The sequence below is a fragment of the Nomascus leucogenys genome, chromosome 19, assembly GCF_006542625.1.
Source record: "Nomascus leucogenys isolate Asia chromosome 19, Asia_NLE_v1, whole genome shotgun sequence".
Taxonomy (NCBI): Eukaryota; Metazoa; Chordata; class Mammalia; order Primates; family Hylobatidae; genus Nomascus; species Nomascus leucogenys.
Window position 1 is genome coordinate 26864220 of NC_044399.1, and position 13508 is coordinate 26877727.

The window sequence follows — 13508 nt, forward strand, 5'->3', positions numbered from 1 at the left end:
ATACATAGAACTGAAGTAGGTAAACATTCTAATGAGTCAACAATGTGACAGTATCATGAAGGATCAAAAATCATGACGTGTAAAAGAATGGTTGAAGTAACTGAAGATATTTAATCTAGAGAAGATTTGGGAAACACATGATAGCTATGGTTAAATACTTAACAGGGCAATCACAGGGAAGATGACTAGATTTCCTAACACCCATGAGTGAAATTTATAGAAGTATACTCTCTGACTTGATATAAAGGAAGATTTTAAAAAACATGACTGTTCAGGAGTGTTCAAGTAGGGTCAGATGACCAGTGATTGGGAATACTTTGTAAGCGGGAGCAAGTAAGATCTGAGCCACTGTTCTATCGGTAGGGTGTCTGTGGTATTCCTTGGTCAAAGAAGTACTCTAAGCAACTTCAGTCTCACAAATTACTATCACCCTCATGGGCATACATGATGGTTACCCTAAAGAGGAAGTTTCAGAAGGCAGTAATATTGGATCCTGGAATAGTCAGACAGGAGCCTTCATGCAGATACCCTTTTCAGTTCTCCATACACCCATTCACAAGTGGTCGCAAAAACACCCAGTACCTTTACTTGGCTTTACCCACTTAACAATATGCTCAATATGAGCAGTTTGACTCCCAAGCCTAGGTCAGGCCTGAGTGTTTCTCATGAGCCATAGTCTTAGGCTGAGGAGCCTTGAGAATTGGTGGAGGGAGAGCCCCCCTGCCCGCAGGGGGCTGTGATCACAGAAGTCTGTAGAAAGAGTGGGATCTAAGGAGTCCTGGGGAGGCAGGCCTAAAGGTCCAGGCCTGGCATGATCACTGTCCAGGGAAGGCCCCCAGTTCCTATGGCTCTGTGCATAGGGGCCATTTGTTCTTGACCGACTTCACTCCAAGGATCTGGTGTGGGCCAAGGCTAGGGAGTGGGCAGAAGGCGATGGCTGGTTGGAGAGAAGCCAGGCCGTCTAGTGGGGGAGGGTGGTTGGAACATGGCATTGAAGTGGGCTCGGCTTTCAAGCTGCATACGGTGGCCCAGTGGGGAGGCGAGTCCACGGACAAAATGGATTCGAACCAGCCCTGACTGCCCCCCAGATACCAGCCATCCATAGGAGTCCAGGTTTGGGCTGAAACGTACCTGTGAAGAGAACAGGAAACAAGAGAGATGCTCATGGGTGGTGCTTTAGGGTGACTCCTAGCTGTATAAACAAAAAAAAAAAATGAGCCACAATCTGAAAGGACAGGACCATGAGGGGTGAGAGAGGTAAGAATGAGAAGCCAGTGAATGAGGTACGTCTGTCATGCTCTGGAGGAGGAGGTTATCATCTGTGTAACCTTTTCATCTCCCACTTCATCAGCCCCAGGTCCAGAAATGGGGGGAAATGAGAGTGGAGGGTGGAGAGGATGAGAGACTACCTTATGAATAGCCTCCAGCTGCAGCCTGTCCAGGCAGAGTTGAGAATGCCCCTCTCCCTCCTGCATGCGCAGCATTGGTTCTCTACGGAGCAGATCATGGAATGAACCCTGGGGAAGGGAAATGGAATAGGAGAAAGTGAGAGCCTCGTTTGTTTGTTTGTTTGTTTTGAGACGGAGTCTCGCTGTGTCACCAGGCTGGAGTGCAGTGGTGCGATCTTGGCGGCTCACTACAACCTCCGCTTCCCAGGTTCAAGTGGTTCTCCCGCCTCAGCCTCCTGAGTAGCTGGGATTACAGGCACCCGCCACCACGCCCAGCAAATTTTTTGTATTTTTAGTAGAGACAGGGTTTCGCCATGTTGGTCAGGCTGGTCTCGAACTCCTGACCTCAGGTGATCCGCCCGCCTCAGCCTCTCAAAGTGCTAGGATTACAGGTGTGAGCCACTACACTTGGCCCTTCTTTTTTTTTTTTTTTTTTTTTTTTTGAGACAGAGTCTCGCTTTGTTGCCCAGGCTGGAGTGCAGTGGCGCAATCTCGGCTCACCGCAAGCTCCGCCTCCCGGGTTCACGCCATTCTCCTGCCTCAGCCTCCCAAGTAGCTGGGACTAGAGGCGCCCACCACCACGCCCGGCTAATTTTTTGTATTTTTAGTAGAGATGGGGTTTCACTGTGTTAGCCAGGATGGTCTCGATCTCCTGACCTCGTGATCCGCCCGCCTCGGCCTCCCAAAGTGCTGGGATTACAGGCGTGAGCCACCGCGCCTGGCCAACTTGGCCCTTCTTTTTTTTTTTGAGACGGAGTCTTGCTGTGTCGCCAGGCTGGAGTGCAGTGGTGCGACCTTGGCTCACTGCAACCTACACCTCCTGGGTTCAAGTGATTCTCCTGCCTCGGCCTCCTGAATAGCTGGGACTACAGGCACACGCCACCACGCCCAGCTAATTTTTGTATTTTTAGTAGAGACAGGGTTTCACCATGTTGGCCAGGATGGTCTGGATCTCTTGACCTCGTGATCTGCCCGGGTTTCACCATGTTGGCCAGGATGGTCTGGATCTCTTGACCTCGTGATCTGCCTGCCTAAGCCCCCCAAACTGCTGGGATTACAGGCACGAGGCACTGCACCTGGCCAAGGCTCCTTAGTTTTACATCTTTGTGCTGAACTCAGGATTGCGTACTATACAAAGACTAAAGTTTTCTACCTTTTCTAATACCACATCCACTCTCCTGGACTCAGCTTACCAAATCTGTGTCTTGAAAGAGCAAGTAGTGATGGTTGACAGTTTCAGTATAAGTTCGAGCCTTGGGAGGGTTGGGGACCCCAGAGGAAGCAGAAGAATGGTCTGGACCTTCAGGACTGTCCTGATATGGTATCAGATCTGCTTTATATATAGGCTGGAAAGGAGACCATGAAATTAGGTTCTATAATACTCAAGACAATAAAAGCAGGAAAGTGGTTTGGGCAGGAAAGGCTTAAAGATGGAAGAAAGTAGTATCTTTAAATATATGCTCAGATGTAGTAGGGTAGGGAAGATTATACACAACTGTGTGCTAAGATTTTCTGGGATAATATCAGGGCCGGGAGACCTAGCACAAATTTGTACTCTACCAGAATTTGGGAGGGCATGTGGGTTAGGATCCAACAGCTGCTGTTAGATGTTCATATACGTACAAATCTTCGCTCTACAGGTCGCTTGACATTTATCGGATTCAGTGCCATATCTGGTAATATAGCAGCAATGAGCTCCCCGGATATATCTCCTGCAGCTATTGTCCCAAGCCAGTCGGATCCTGAAAGACTCTAATAGAAAGAGACAGATTTCATTCATTCATTCATATATTCATTCCGAGCTATGAACTGGTAACAACTGCACAGTCTGAGAGACAGACACACAAACAAAAATGAGTTTATCATAACCGACAGCCCTGATGATAGTTACCACGTACCTATCTTCTCCTTCTACCCAAAACTACCGCCTCTTTCTGACTACTAATAGAGCATAAATAAGCCATTTTCCTGTGTAATGAAGACTGCAAAAGAAAGGGGGGCTCACCCAAACGGTGCCTTTTCGAGGAGCAGTGAAGTAGGCCTTGAAACCAAGGTAACCAGCGTCAATATAATGAATCCCACAGAGTCCATAACTGTTAAAAGAGAAATAAATTTAAACCTTCCTTTTCTTTAGATTCATTTCTTCTCCTTAACCTCTTCCAGAATTTAAACCACCTCAGTGAACCAACTCTCTACCCTCCTCCCCCCACAACAATCTGGCACGCTTTGCACTCCAACCCTTAGGGCCTGTCCCTAAAGGTCCTAGCTCCATCTTGCCGTACGAGGCATAGCAGTTGTCCTGAGCCACAGTGACACCATTGTAAGGGAGCAGCCAGGCCAGTTCTGTACTCAAGAAGCGCTTGATAGAGTTTATGGGTTCGTAAGGTCGTCGAAGGTCCCAGAATTTGATTTTCCGGTCACTCCCCGCAGAGACAAGGAAATGGCTGTAAAAAGATGGAAGAAGGTCAAATCCGAACAAATCTGGAAAACTCAGCCTGTCCCAGTCTTCACCTTCCCCCTCCAACCACCACCTATTCCATACCTGTTAGCTTTGCACCATTGAAGGGTACGCACAGCCTGGTCATGGGCTAGGAAACACTGGAAGGGGTAGAGCTTTAAGGAGCCATCAGAGAGCCGTATCCGCTGCAAGGGTGAGTTAGTGGGAAGGTTCCAGAAAACCACCATGCCTGAAATAGGGACAGAATGTGTGAGCATTAAAAGCAAGTTCTCTCTTCCTTGCTCTAATTTCTTTCTCTGGGCTCCTAGGACCTTTGTCTTCTACCCTCAGATCCAAACCACTATGAAAGGATGTGGGGATCCTGATTAGCTATCCAACACTCCTTCCAGGGCTTAAAGACTCAACCTGATATTTTAACCCCAATTCTCATCAACAAAAAAGTAATAGCTTTGTCTGGAATCTACAGTTGAAAAATGATAGGGTGAACACACCTAGTGCAGAGAGTAGAATGCACCTCTCTCTACTCCCTATAAATAAAAGTCAACAGACTTTTAAAAAGCATAGGCGGGGCACACGGTGGCTCATGCCTGTAATCTCAACACTGCAGGAGGCCAATGCAGGTGGTGGATCACCTGAGGTCAGGAGTTCGAGACCAGCCTGGTCAACATGGTGAAACCCCATCTCCACTAAAAATACAAAAAATTGGCCAGATGTGGTGGTGGGTGCCTGTAATCCCAGCTACTTGGGAGGCTGAGGCAGCAGAATTGCTTGAACCCAGGAGGCGGAGGTTGCAGTGAAATGAGATTGTGCCACTGCACTCCAGCCTGGGTGACAAGAGCAGACTCTGTCTCAAAAAAAAAAAAAAAAAAAAAAAAAAAAAAAGGAGAAAAAAAAAGCGTAAGAACTCTCAGAAGCCAGGCGCAGTGGCTCACGCCTGTAATCTCAACACTTTGGGAGGCCAATGCGGGTGGATCACTTGAGGTCAGGAGTTCAAGACCAGCCTGGCCAACAAGGTAAAACCCCCATCTCTACTAAAAATACAAAAAAAATTAGCCAGTGTGGTGGTGCACGCCTGTAATCCCAGCTACTCGGGAGGGTGAGACATGAGAATCACTTGAACCCAGGAAGCAGAGGTTGCAGTAAGCTGAGATCACGCCACTGCACTCCAGCCTGGGAGACAAAACGAGACTCCATCTCAAAAAAAAAAAAAAAAGAAAGAAAGAAAATGTTCGCTAACTCTGCCCCAAGACAAAGAGAACAGGCAAAAAGTCAAAAGCAACACAATGTTGCTAGGTGCAGTGGCTCATGCCTGTAATCCTAGCACTTTGGGAGGTAAAGGCGGGAAGAACACTTGCACCCAAGAGTTTGAGACCAGCCTGGGCAATATAGTGAGACCCCACCTCTAAAAAATAAAATAAGGCCAGGCATGATGGCTCATGCCTGTAATCTCAGCACTTTAGGAGGCCAGGGTGGACATATCACCTGAGGTCGGTAGTTTGAGACCAGCCTGAACAATATGGTGAAATCTCATCTCTACTAAAAATACAAAAATTAGCCAGCCTTTGGTGGTATGTGCCTGTAATCCCTGCTACTCAGGAGGCTGAGGTGGGAGAATTGCTTGAACTCGGGAGTTAGAGGTTGCAGTGAGCCGAGATCGTGCCACTGCACTCTAGCCTGGACCCCAGAGACCCTGTCTCAAAAAAAATAAAATGGCCTGGTGTGGTGGCACATGCCTGTAGTCTCAGCTACTCAGAAGGCTGAGCCACTCAGGGAATGAATGCAGCACCTATGAACCTTTCTTGAAAAAGTTTGTTGATGATGAATTATAGCCATGCAATATAAATAATTCAGCAACTGGAGGGGAGACTAAGATAAATGGACTGGCGGAGGCACTCAAGTTCAGGAATTAAGAAAGCAGAACAGCATCAAGAATCATGTACCTTGACAATGTAAGAATAATACCACCAAAAGAAAAAGAACATGGTGAAAGGGATGATAAAAAGACGTGTTAATAGTGCTAATTTCCTTATTTTCCCAGCAGAAAGTCTACTTATATCTAAAAACAACACTGTCATTTTGTTTTTGAAACGGAGTCTCACTCTGTTGCCAGGCTAGAGTGCAGTGGCACGATCTTGGCTCACTGCAACGTCTGCCTTCCAGGTTCAAGCGATTCTCCTGCCTCAGCCTCCTGAGTAGCTGGGACTACAGGCACGCGCCATCCTGCCCAGCTAATTTTTGTATTTTTTAGTAGAGACAGGGTTTCACCATGTTAGCCAGGATGGTCTCGATCTCTTGACCTCGTGATCTGCCCGCCTCGGCCTTCCAAAGTGCTGGGATTACAGACATGAGCCACTGCACCTGGCCAATAACTGTCATTTAAAAATAACAATGTAGGCCAGGCATGGTAGCTCACATTTGTAATCCCAGCACTTCAGGAGGCTGAGGCAGGCAGATCACTTTGAGCTCAAGAGGTGAAGAACAGCCTGGGCAACATGGTGAAACCCCGTCTCTACAAAAAATACAAAAAATTAGCCAGGCATTGTGGCTCGTTCCTGTAGTCCCAACTACTCCAGAGGCTGAGATTGGAGGATCGCTTGAGCCCAGGAAGTCCAGGATGCAGTGAGCCAAGATCTTGCCACTGCCACTCCAGCCTGGGTGACAGAGTGAGACCCTCTCTAAAAACAAAACAAAACCTAATAACTCCAACTACTTAATATTATTTGTAATTTATTTATAGTCTTTTTAATTCTAAAAGTATCTTTGAGGAACTAGTGTCACTTATAGTGAAGGAACATTCATCAGGAGCTTAGCCAATATTTCAGTCTGACTTTAGTGTCTTTTTCTTCTATAAAATTAAGATATAATTAAATTTAATATTTTATTTTAGAATACCTTACACAGTATGATCCCATTTTTTATTCATTTATTTAGTTAGCTAGTTAGTTAGAGATGGGGTTTCACCATGTTGCCCAGTCTCCAACTCCTGGGCTGTGATCCTCCTGCCTCAGCCTCCCAAAGTGCTGGGATTACAGGCGTGAGCCACCATGCCTGGCTGATCCCATTTTTATAAAACTCTTTCTTTCCTCTGATCTTTTTATTTTTATATATAAAGAACTGCATGAAATGATGTTCCTCACTTTTTAATTTTTTAAAAATTTTATTTTTCTATTTTTTCTTTTTTGAGACGGAGTCTCGCTCTGTCCTTCAGGCTGGAGTACAGTGGCACCATCTCAGCTCACTGCAAGCTCCGCCTCCCGGGTTCACGCCATTCTCCTGCCCCAGCCTCCCAGGTAGCTGGGATTACAGGAGCCCGCCACCACGCCCGGGTAATTTTTTGTATTTTTAGTAGAGACGGGGTTTCACCATGTTAGCCAGGATGGTCTCTATCTCCTGACCTCGTGATCCGCCCACCTCAGCCTCCCAGAGTGCTGGGATTACAGGCGTGAGCCACTGTGCCTGGCCTAAAAATTTTATTATTATTATTATTTTTTTTTGAGATGGAGTCTCCCTCTGTTGCCAGGCTGGAATGCAGTGGCATGATCTTGGCTCACTGCAACCTCCATCTCCCAGGTTCAAGCGATTCTCCTGCCTCAGCCTCCCCAGTAGTTGGGACTACAGGTGAACTCTATGACACCCAGCTAATTTTTCTATTTTTGGTAGAGATGGGGTTTCACCATGTTGGCCAGGATGGTCTCCATGTCTTGACCTCATGATCCACCCACCTCAGCCTCCCAAAGTGCTGGGATTACAGGTGTGAGCCACTGCACCTGGCAAAATTTTATTATTTTTAATGATGAGGTCTCACTAGGTTGCCCAGCTGCTCTTGAACTCCCAGCCTCAAGTGATTCCCTCCCATCTCGGCCACCCAAAGTACTGGAATTATAGGCATGAGCCACCACACCTGGCCGGCTCTACTCTTTTTTTTTTTTTTTTTTTTTTTCAGACAGGCTCTCACTCTGTTGCCCAGGCTGGAGTGCAGGGGTGTGATCTCGGCTCACTGAAACCTCTGCCTCCCGGGTTCTCAGGCCTCAGCCTCCCAAGTAGCTAGGACTCCAGGCGTGCGCCACCATCCTGAGCTAATTTTTTGTATTTTTTTGGTAGAGATAGGGTTTCGCTATGTTGGCCAGGCTGGTCTTGAATTCCTGACCTCAAGTGATCTGCCTGCCTCAGCCTCCCAATATGCTGGGATTATAGGTGTCAGCCACCACGCCTGGCCCAGCATCTATGTACTCTTAATTTTTTTTCTGGGTAGAAATAGTCTAGTGACTTATTTCTTTGTATTTTTTTTACATTGCTTGAATATTTCTAACTATGTGTCCAGTATTGAACCACCAAAGAAACAACCAAAAAACAAGCATATATAAAAAATTTAAAGAGCAATAGTTCCTTATGTTTTATTTTGTTATTTTTTACCATTATAATATCCAGCAGCTAGGTGTTGGTGGGGCCTGGTAGGCATCCAGGCCAGGCTAAGGCACTGACCACACTCAGAGGGGTCTGTAGCTTGCATAGACCCCACCTGCAGAGTTGCCACACATTGTACCTGCAGGGAAAGAAGAGATGGGACTAGGTTAGGGACACCTACACTGTTTGGAACGAAAACTCAAATCAATGTTTAATCCAGCAGGATGAGGGTATTTTTCAGAAGTATAAGGAGACTCACTGTGGAATCAGCAAGGTGAGGCTCTAAGAAGATGGAGCCTCAGCTAAGGTAGCAGGTTCCTCACTCACCTTATATATGGCAGGCTTCACTGCATCTGTGAGGGAAAAAGAGCAGTAACTAACTCTATGGGTCCCGAGGACTCAGCAGGTCTTACTCTGTCACCCAGGCCCAAGTGCAGTGGCATGATCATGGCTCACTGCAGCCTCCAACTCCTGGGCTCAAGCAATCCTCCTGCCTCAGCCTCCCAAAGTGCTGGGATTATAAGTGTGAGACACCATGCCTAGCCAGGCCTTGTTGTTTTTTTTTTTCCTTTAGACCTCCTCTGTGGACACAAGCCTTGCTCTTAAATCAGCAACCAATCCTTTGAATAATGACGTTCCCTTATCCTTTATTGAGAAAGTCCTTATCTTTTCATCACCAAATTTATGAACCTACCTCTATCTGCTCCCATCTTCTTTCCTTCTGTTACACCTGATAGTACCCTTCCTCCTATCAGAAGAGCAATCCCTTCACTCTACTCTCTTCCCACCCTCTAGCACCTTTTCCAGAACACTGCTCATTCTGTTATCCTCCTTCCTCCTGTGTCATCCATCCACTTGTTCCCTCCCTAGTCTAGGTCACTCCCATATTGCCATGTGAACATGCCCTAATGTCTCCTATCCAAATAAAGGGACAAAAATCTTCCTTTATTGACCACACTTAGGCAATCCACCACCTTCAATTACTGGTTCCCCTTCACAGCGAAATTTTTTTTTTTTTTTTTTTTTTTGAGAGCGTCTCACTAAGTCACCCAGGCTACAGTGCAGTGGCACAATCTCAGTTCACTGCAGCCTCAACCTCCTGGGCATAAGTGATCCTCCCACCTCAGCCTCCCAAGTAGCTGGGACTACAGGCATGCACCACTATGTTTGGCTACTTTTTAAAATTTTTTTGTCGAGACGACATCTCATTATATTGCCCCAGCTGGTCTCAAACTCCTAGGCTCAAGCAATCCTCCCACCTAGGCCTCGCAAAGTACTGGAATTAAGGCATGGACCACCATGCCCAGCCCCATGGCCAAACTTCTTGAAAGAATGGTCTATATTTACTATCTTTACTTTCTGACCTTCACCTCCTCAACCCACTCCACCAGACCACCACATATGGGACTTCCCAGGGCTCCAACCTGGGTGCCCTCTTCTTTAAATACTCAGTACTAATGAAAAATAAATTCAATATATAGGAACTGCCTTTTCCTGACTCCTTCCTCCTTTTGCTCATCTTCAGCTCTCTATTCCATCCCTCTCTTCAGAACAAAACATTGTGTTTGTGTGGTGGTGAGGGCAGGAGAGGCTAAGAACAGGATTGGGGGAACAAGAGTATGGCAGGGGAGATGGGCCCTATCCATCAGCCCAAGCCCTCAGCAGCTCTTTACACAGCCAGTTACCTGTGGCAGCAAGAGGAGGAAAAGTCCCAAGAGCACAGAAGAGGGAAGACGGGGGAGATAAAAGAAAATGTGCTGAAAGAGTACAGCTGTTAAGACTGCAAAAGAGAGAGGGCTCGAGAACAAACTTGAGTCACAATGCAGGGTGTGTGTGTGGCTGAGTAAGGCTCTGTGCTAGAGAGACTGGCCCAGAGGAGTTTCCAGGGAGAGAGACAGGCCCTGCTATGCTCTGACCGCCACTACAGCAGCCCAATTCTCCTTGCTGTGCTACTCACCTGGGGGTTGCTGAGCCAGCAGGGCCTCCGGATGGGGTAGACTGAATAGCAGTACTTTCCCGTCTGAGCAGGCCAAAGCCAAGAGACCCAACCGGGGCAGGAGAGGAGCCTAAAGGGTAAAAGGTATGCTGAGGCTTGCTGCCTTCAGTTGACTCACAGAAAACCTTTGAGGTTCTAGTCCCTGAAAATAGTGTATGAAGTTGCTGGAAAAACTCCATCCACCACACTCCAACCTTCCTTCCTTCAACTCTAAGAATTCCCAGGGCCTCTTTGTCCTGGCTTTGAGTCCTAGGGCCATCCCACAGTTGACTGGGAAGTACCTTCCGAGGGGTGCCTGGAAGTTCCCATGCTCCACTTGGGCAGAACTTGAGGTCCCAGATGCAGCCGTTGTCACAAGCAATGCCATAGACAAAGTGGGCCCTGTTGCCAGGACTGGAGAGAGAGCATGTGGGGATGGTGGGTAGGAAGAAGGGACGTACGGCTGCCAGAGGTAAGCTCCCCTTGTCTCAGCCCAATCCAAGCCCTTCCCCCTATCCTGTCCAGAACCCATCCTGCTGTCCTCAACCACCCTCCCATGGCAGTGTCCAACCCCACCTCACCAGCTTTCTTGCTGCAAAGTCCCAAGGCCCCAGAGCTGGAGCAGCCCAGGACCCGAATGAAGCTGGCTCAGTGGGTGTGTCTCATTCATGTCAGGGCTGGAGAAAAGAGCCACATATTGGGAGGCTCCGGCCCCCTCTGGCACTGGGCACCAGTCCAGAGCCCAGAGCGGTCCCCCCGTGAAGAAAGACACATCCCAGCGCTCTGGATGTGCTGTGATCGAGCTAAATCTAGAGAAAAATCAAAGATGGGATGAAGAAAGGAATTAATGAAAGGTAATGAGGACTGAATGGGTGCTCCACCCAGAGCCAGTATGAACTGGCTCAAACAAGAGCCTGAATATCAAAAACAGTTTACAAGTGAGAACAGTCCTTGACTATCACTTGTATCTTCCTCCTTTGCTTCCCAAAGTCTGTCTTATTATTATTTGAGACGGGGTTTGTCACCCAGGAGGGAGTGTAGTGGCATGATCGATGGTTCACTGCAGCCTTGACCTCCCAGGCTCAAGTGGTTATCCCACCTCAGCCTCTGGAGTAGCTGGGACTATAGGCACATGCCACCATACCCCACTAATTTTTCTTTTTTTTTTTTTTTTTTTGTTTTTTGTTTTGTTTGTTGAACAGAGTCTCACTCTGTCGCCCAGGCTGGAGTGCAGTGGCGCGATCTCGGCTCACTGCAAGCTCCGCCTTCCGGGTTCCCGCCATTCTCCTGCCTCAGCCTCCCGAGTAGCCGGGACTATAGGCACCCGCCACTGCGCCCAGCTAATTTTTTGTATTTTTAGTAGAGACGGGGTTTCACCGTGGTCTCGATTTCCTGACCCCGTGATCCGCCCGCCTCGGCCTCCCAAAGTGCTGGGATTACAGGCGTGAGCTACCGCGCCCGGCACCCCACTAATTTTTCATACCCCACTAATTTTTAAATTATTTGTAGAGATAGGGGTCTTGCTATGTTGCCTAGGCTGGTCTTGAACTCGTGGGCTCAAGTAATCCTCCCTTTTTGGCCTCCCAAAGTGCTGGGATTAGAGGCGTGAGCTACCACACCCGGCCTCCAAAGTCTGTCTAGCTCCAGCTCATCTTGAGGGCTGTTCATTCTGGAATACTATAGTATTCTCCCTAAGGCTAGTCTGTCCAGTTCTGAGTAGATGTAACCTTGTGAATTGCTTTGGCCCCTAAATCTCTCTAGCTTCCCTCAGCCTGCCAGGAATGAACACTACAAATCAGAGACGACTGACCAGCTTTAGCCAGCACTCTTATTCTTGGGACCAACTGAACCAGCATCAGGGGAAAGACAGGACTTATCTGTCATCTCTTTCAACATTCATTTTTCTTGTTTCTGGCTCCTAGAGTCAGAAAAAAGGGTGGATGTGCAATCTTCACCTGTTTATTCGGTAGAGCGTGCCATCTTCAGGTAGCCCTTCACGTTGTACAGAAAACAATGGAGACTTCTCCTCCTGGGGCAGGTAGGGAGCGGCCTCACTAGGGGAAGACAAAGGGAACAGTCTAAATTTGGAAGCGTTTCACCCATCTCAGGGTTCCCATTATAGAGCCTCTGTCACCCTTTCGTCTCCAGTAGTGTCACCCTCCCTAAGCTTCAGATATGTTGCTTCAACTTACAGCTCAGATAACAAGTGCCACTTCCAGGCTAAAGGAATCCATTCAGCAAACTCCCAGTATGAATGTTTCTGCTCTCGGCTGGAGAAACAGAAGAAGCATTAATGAAGGAGGAGGGATTCTAGAGCAGCACAGTCCAATAAAACTTTCTGTGGGGATGGAAATGATCCATTATCTGTGCTGCCCAATATACCAGTTGCTAGCTCCAATTAGCTACTGAGCACCTAAAATGCGGCTAGCACAGCTGAGAAACAGCCTTTCATTTTATTTCACTTTAATTAAAGAGTTCTAGTGCTCTTGCCTCTAGAGCAGTGCTTTTTAGTAATGAATGTCATCACGGTATTCCACCCATGAGTGCTTCTCCTTCCCACGGGCCCACTTCATTACCGTCCTTGCACTCCTCTACCACCCCTTTATTATCCCCAGCCCCCCGTCCCCAAGTCTCACAAGTCCTTGGTGAGATGGAGGCACTTCCAAACAGGAGCCATGATGTGATTTGGTAAACCATTGGGAGCCATTCCCCGGCAGTGTGGCTTCTGCTTCTGAGGATCAAATTGAAGAAAATATAAGGGAGCGAATTCTACAGGTTGGACAAAGTCCCAGAGACAGCTCTTTCCCAGTTTTTCTCTTCTTTGACAATACTTCCCCCTCCAATCACTGCCCTATCAGCATCTTAAAAGATCTGTGTTTCAACCATTATAGTGACTTCTTCACCTTCTGCTCTACTCCTCCATCAAAAATGCAAAATCTGTTACCTATTTTCTGTTCAGTTTCCTCAACATCTCCATGGCATTTGATTCACAGGATTCCCTTATGCCTCTTTGAAACTCCCGCCCTATGGAATAGTCTCCCTTACTCCTCTCCCCTCTCTTAATATTCCTTCACAGGTTCTCCCTTCTTGACAGGTCTCCTCGATGATGGTATTCCCCAGAGTTCCTGTCGTCTTCTCATCCCTCTACACAGGCAGACACACACACACTCCTGGTAATCTCATCTCATGTCCCATGGCTTTGACTACTGTCTTTTTGTTTGTT

General features: G+C 47.5%; 1 protein-coding gene across 3 annotated transcripts in view; it reads right to left on the minus strand.

Moving 5' to 3' along the window:
• Window positions 1–86: 86 nt before the first annotated feature.
• Window positions 87–13508, minus strand: part of GTF3C2 (general transcription factor IIIC subunit 2) — a 32562-nt gene continuing 19140 nt past the window's right edge. For 2 of the 3 annotated variants that reach the window (XM_012497598.2, XM_030799513.1), the window contains exons 5-19: window positions 12922–13016; window positions 12478–12555; window positions 12241–12339; window positions 10867–11094; window positions 10588–10699; window positions 10268–10376; window positions 8638–8663; window positions 8320–8449; window positions 3991–4135; window positions 3731–3892; window positions 3454–3541; window positions 3072–3200; window positions 2642–2794; window positions 1410–1517; window positions 87–1131 (exon numbers count right to left, since the gene is read on the minus strand). In XM_012497598.2, coding sequence (XP_012353052.1) covers window positions 913–1131; window positions 1410–1517; window positions 2642–2794; window positions 3072–3200; window positions 3454–3541; window positions 3731–3892; window positions 3991–4135; window positions 8320–8449; window positions 8638–8663; window positions 10268–10376; window positions 10588–10699; window positions 10867–11094; window positions 12241–12339; window positions 12478–12555; window positions 12922–13016 — 1881 coding nt within the window. In that variant the 3' untranslated portion in view covers window positions 87–912. The remainder of the gene's footprint in view (window positions 1132–1409; window positions 1518–2641; window positions 2795–3071; window positions 3201–3453; window positions 3542–3730; window positions 3893–3990; window positions 4136–8319; window positions 8450–8637; window positions 8664–10267; window positions 10377–10587; window positions 10700–10866; window positions 11095–12240; window positions 12340–12477; window positions 12556–12921; window positions 13017–13508) is intronic. The other variant, XM_030799514.1, reaches the window with a different exon arrangement.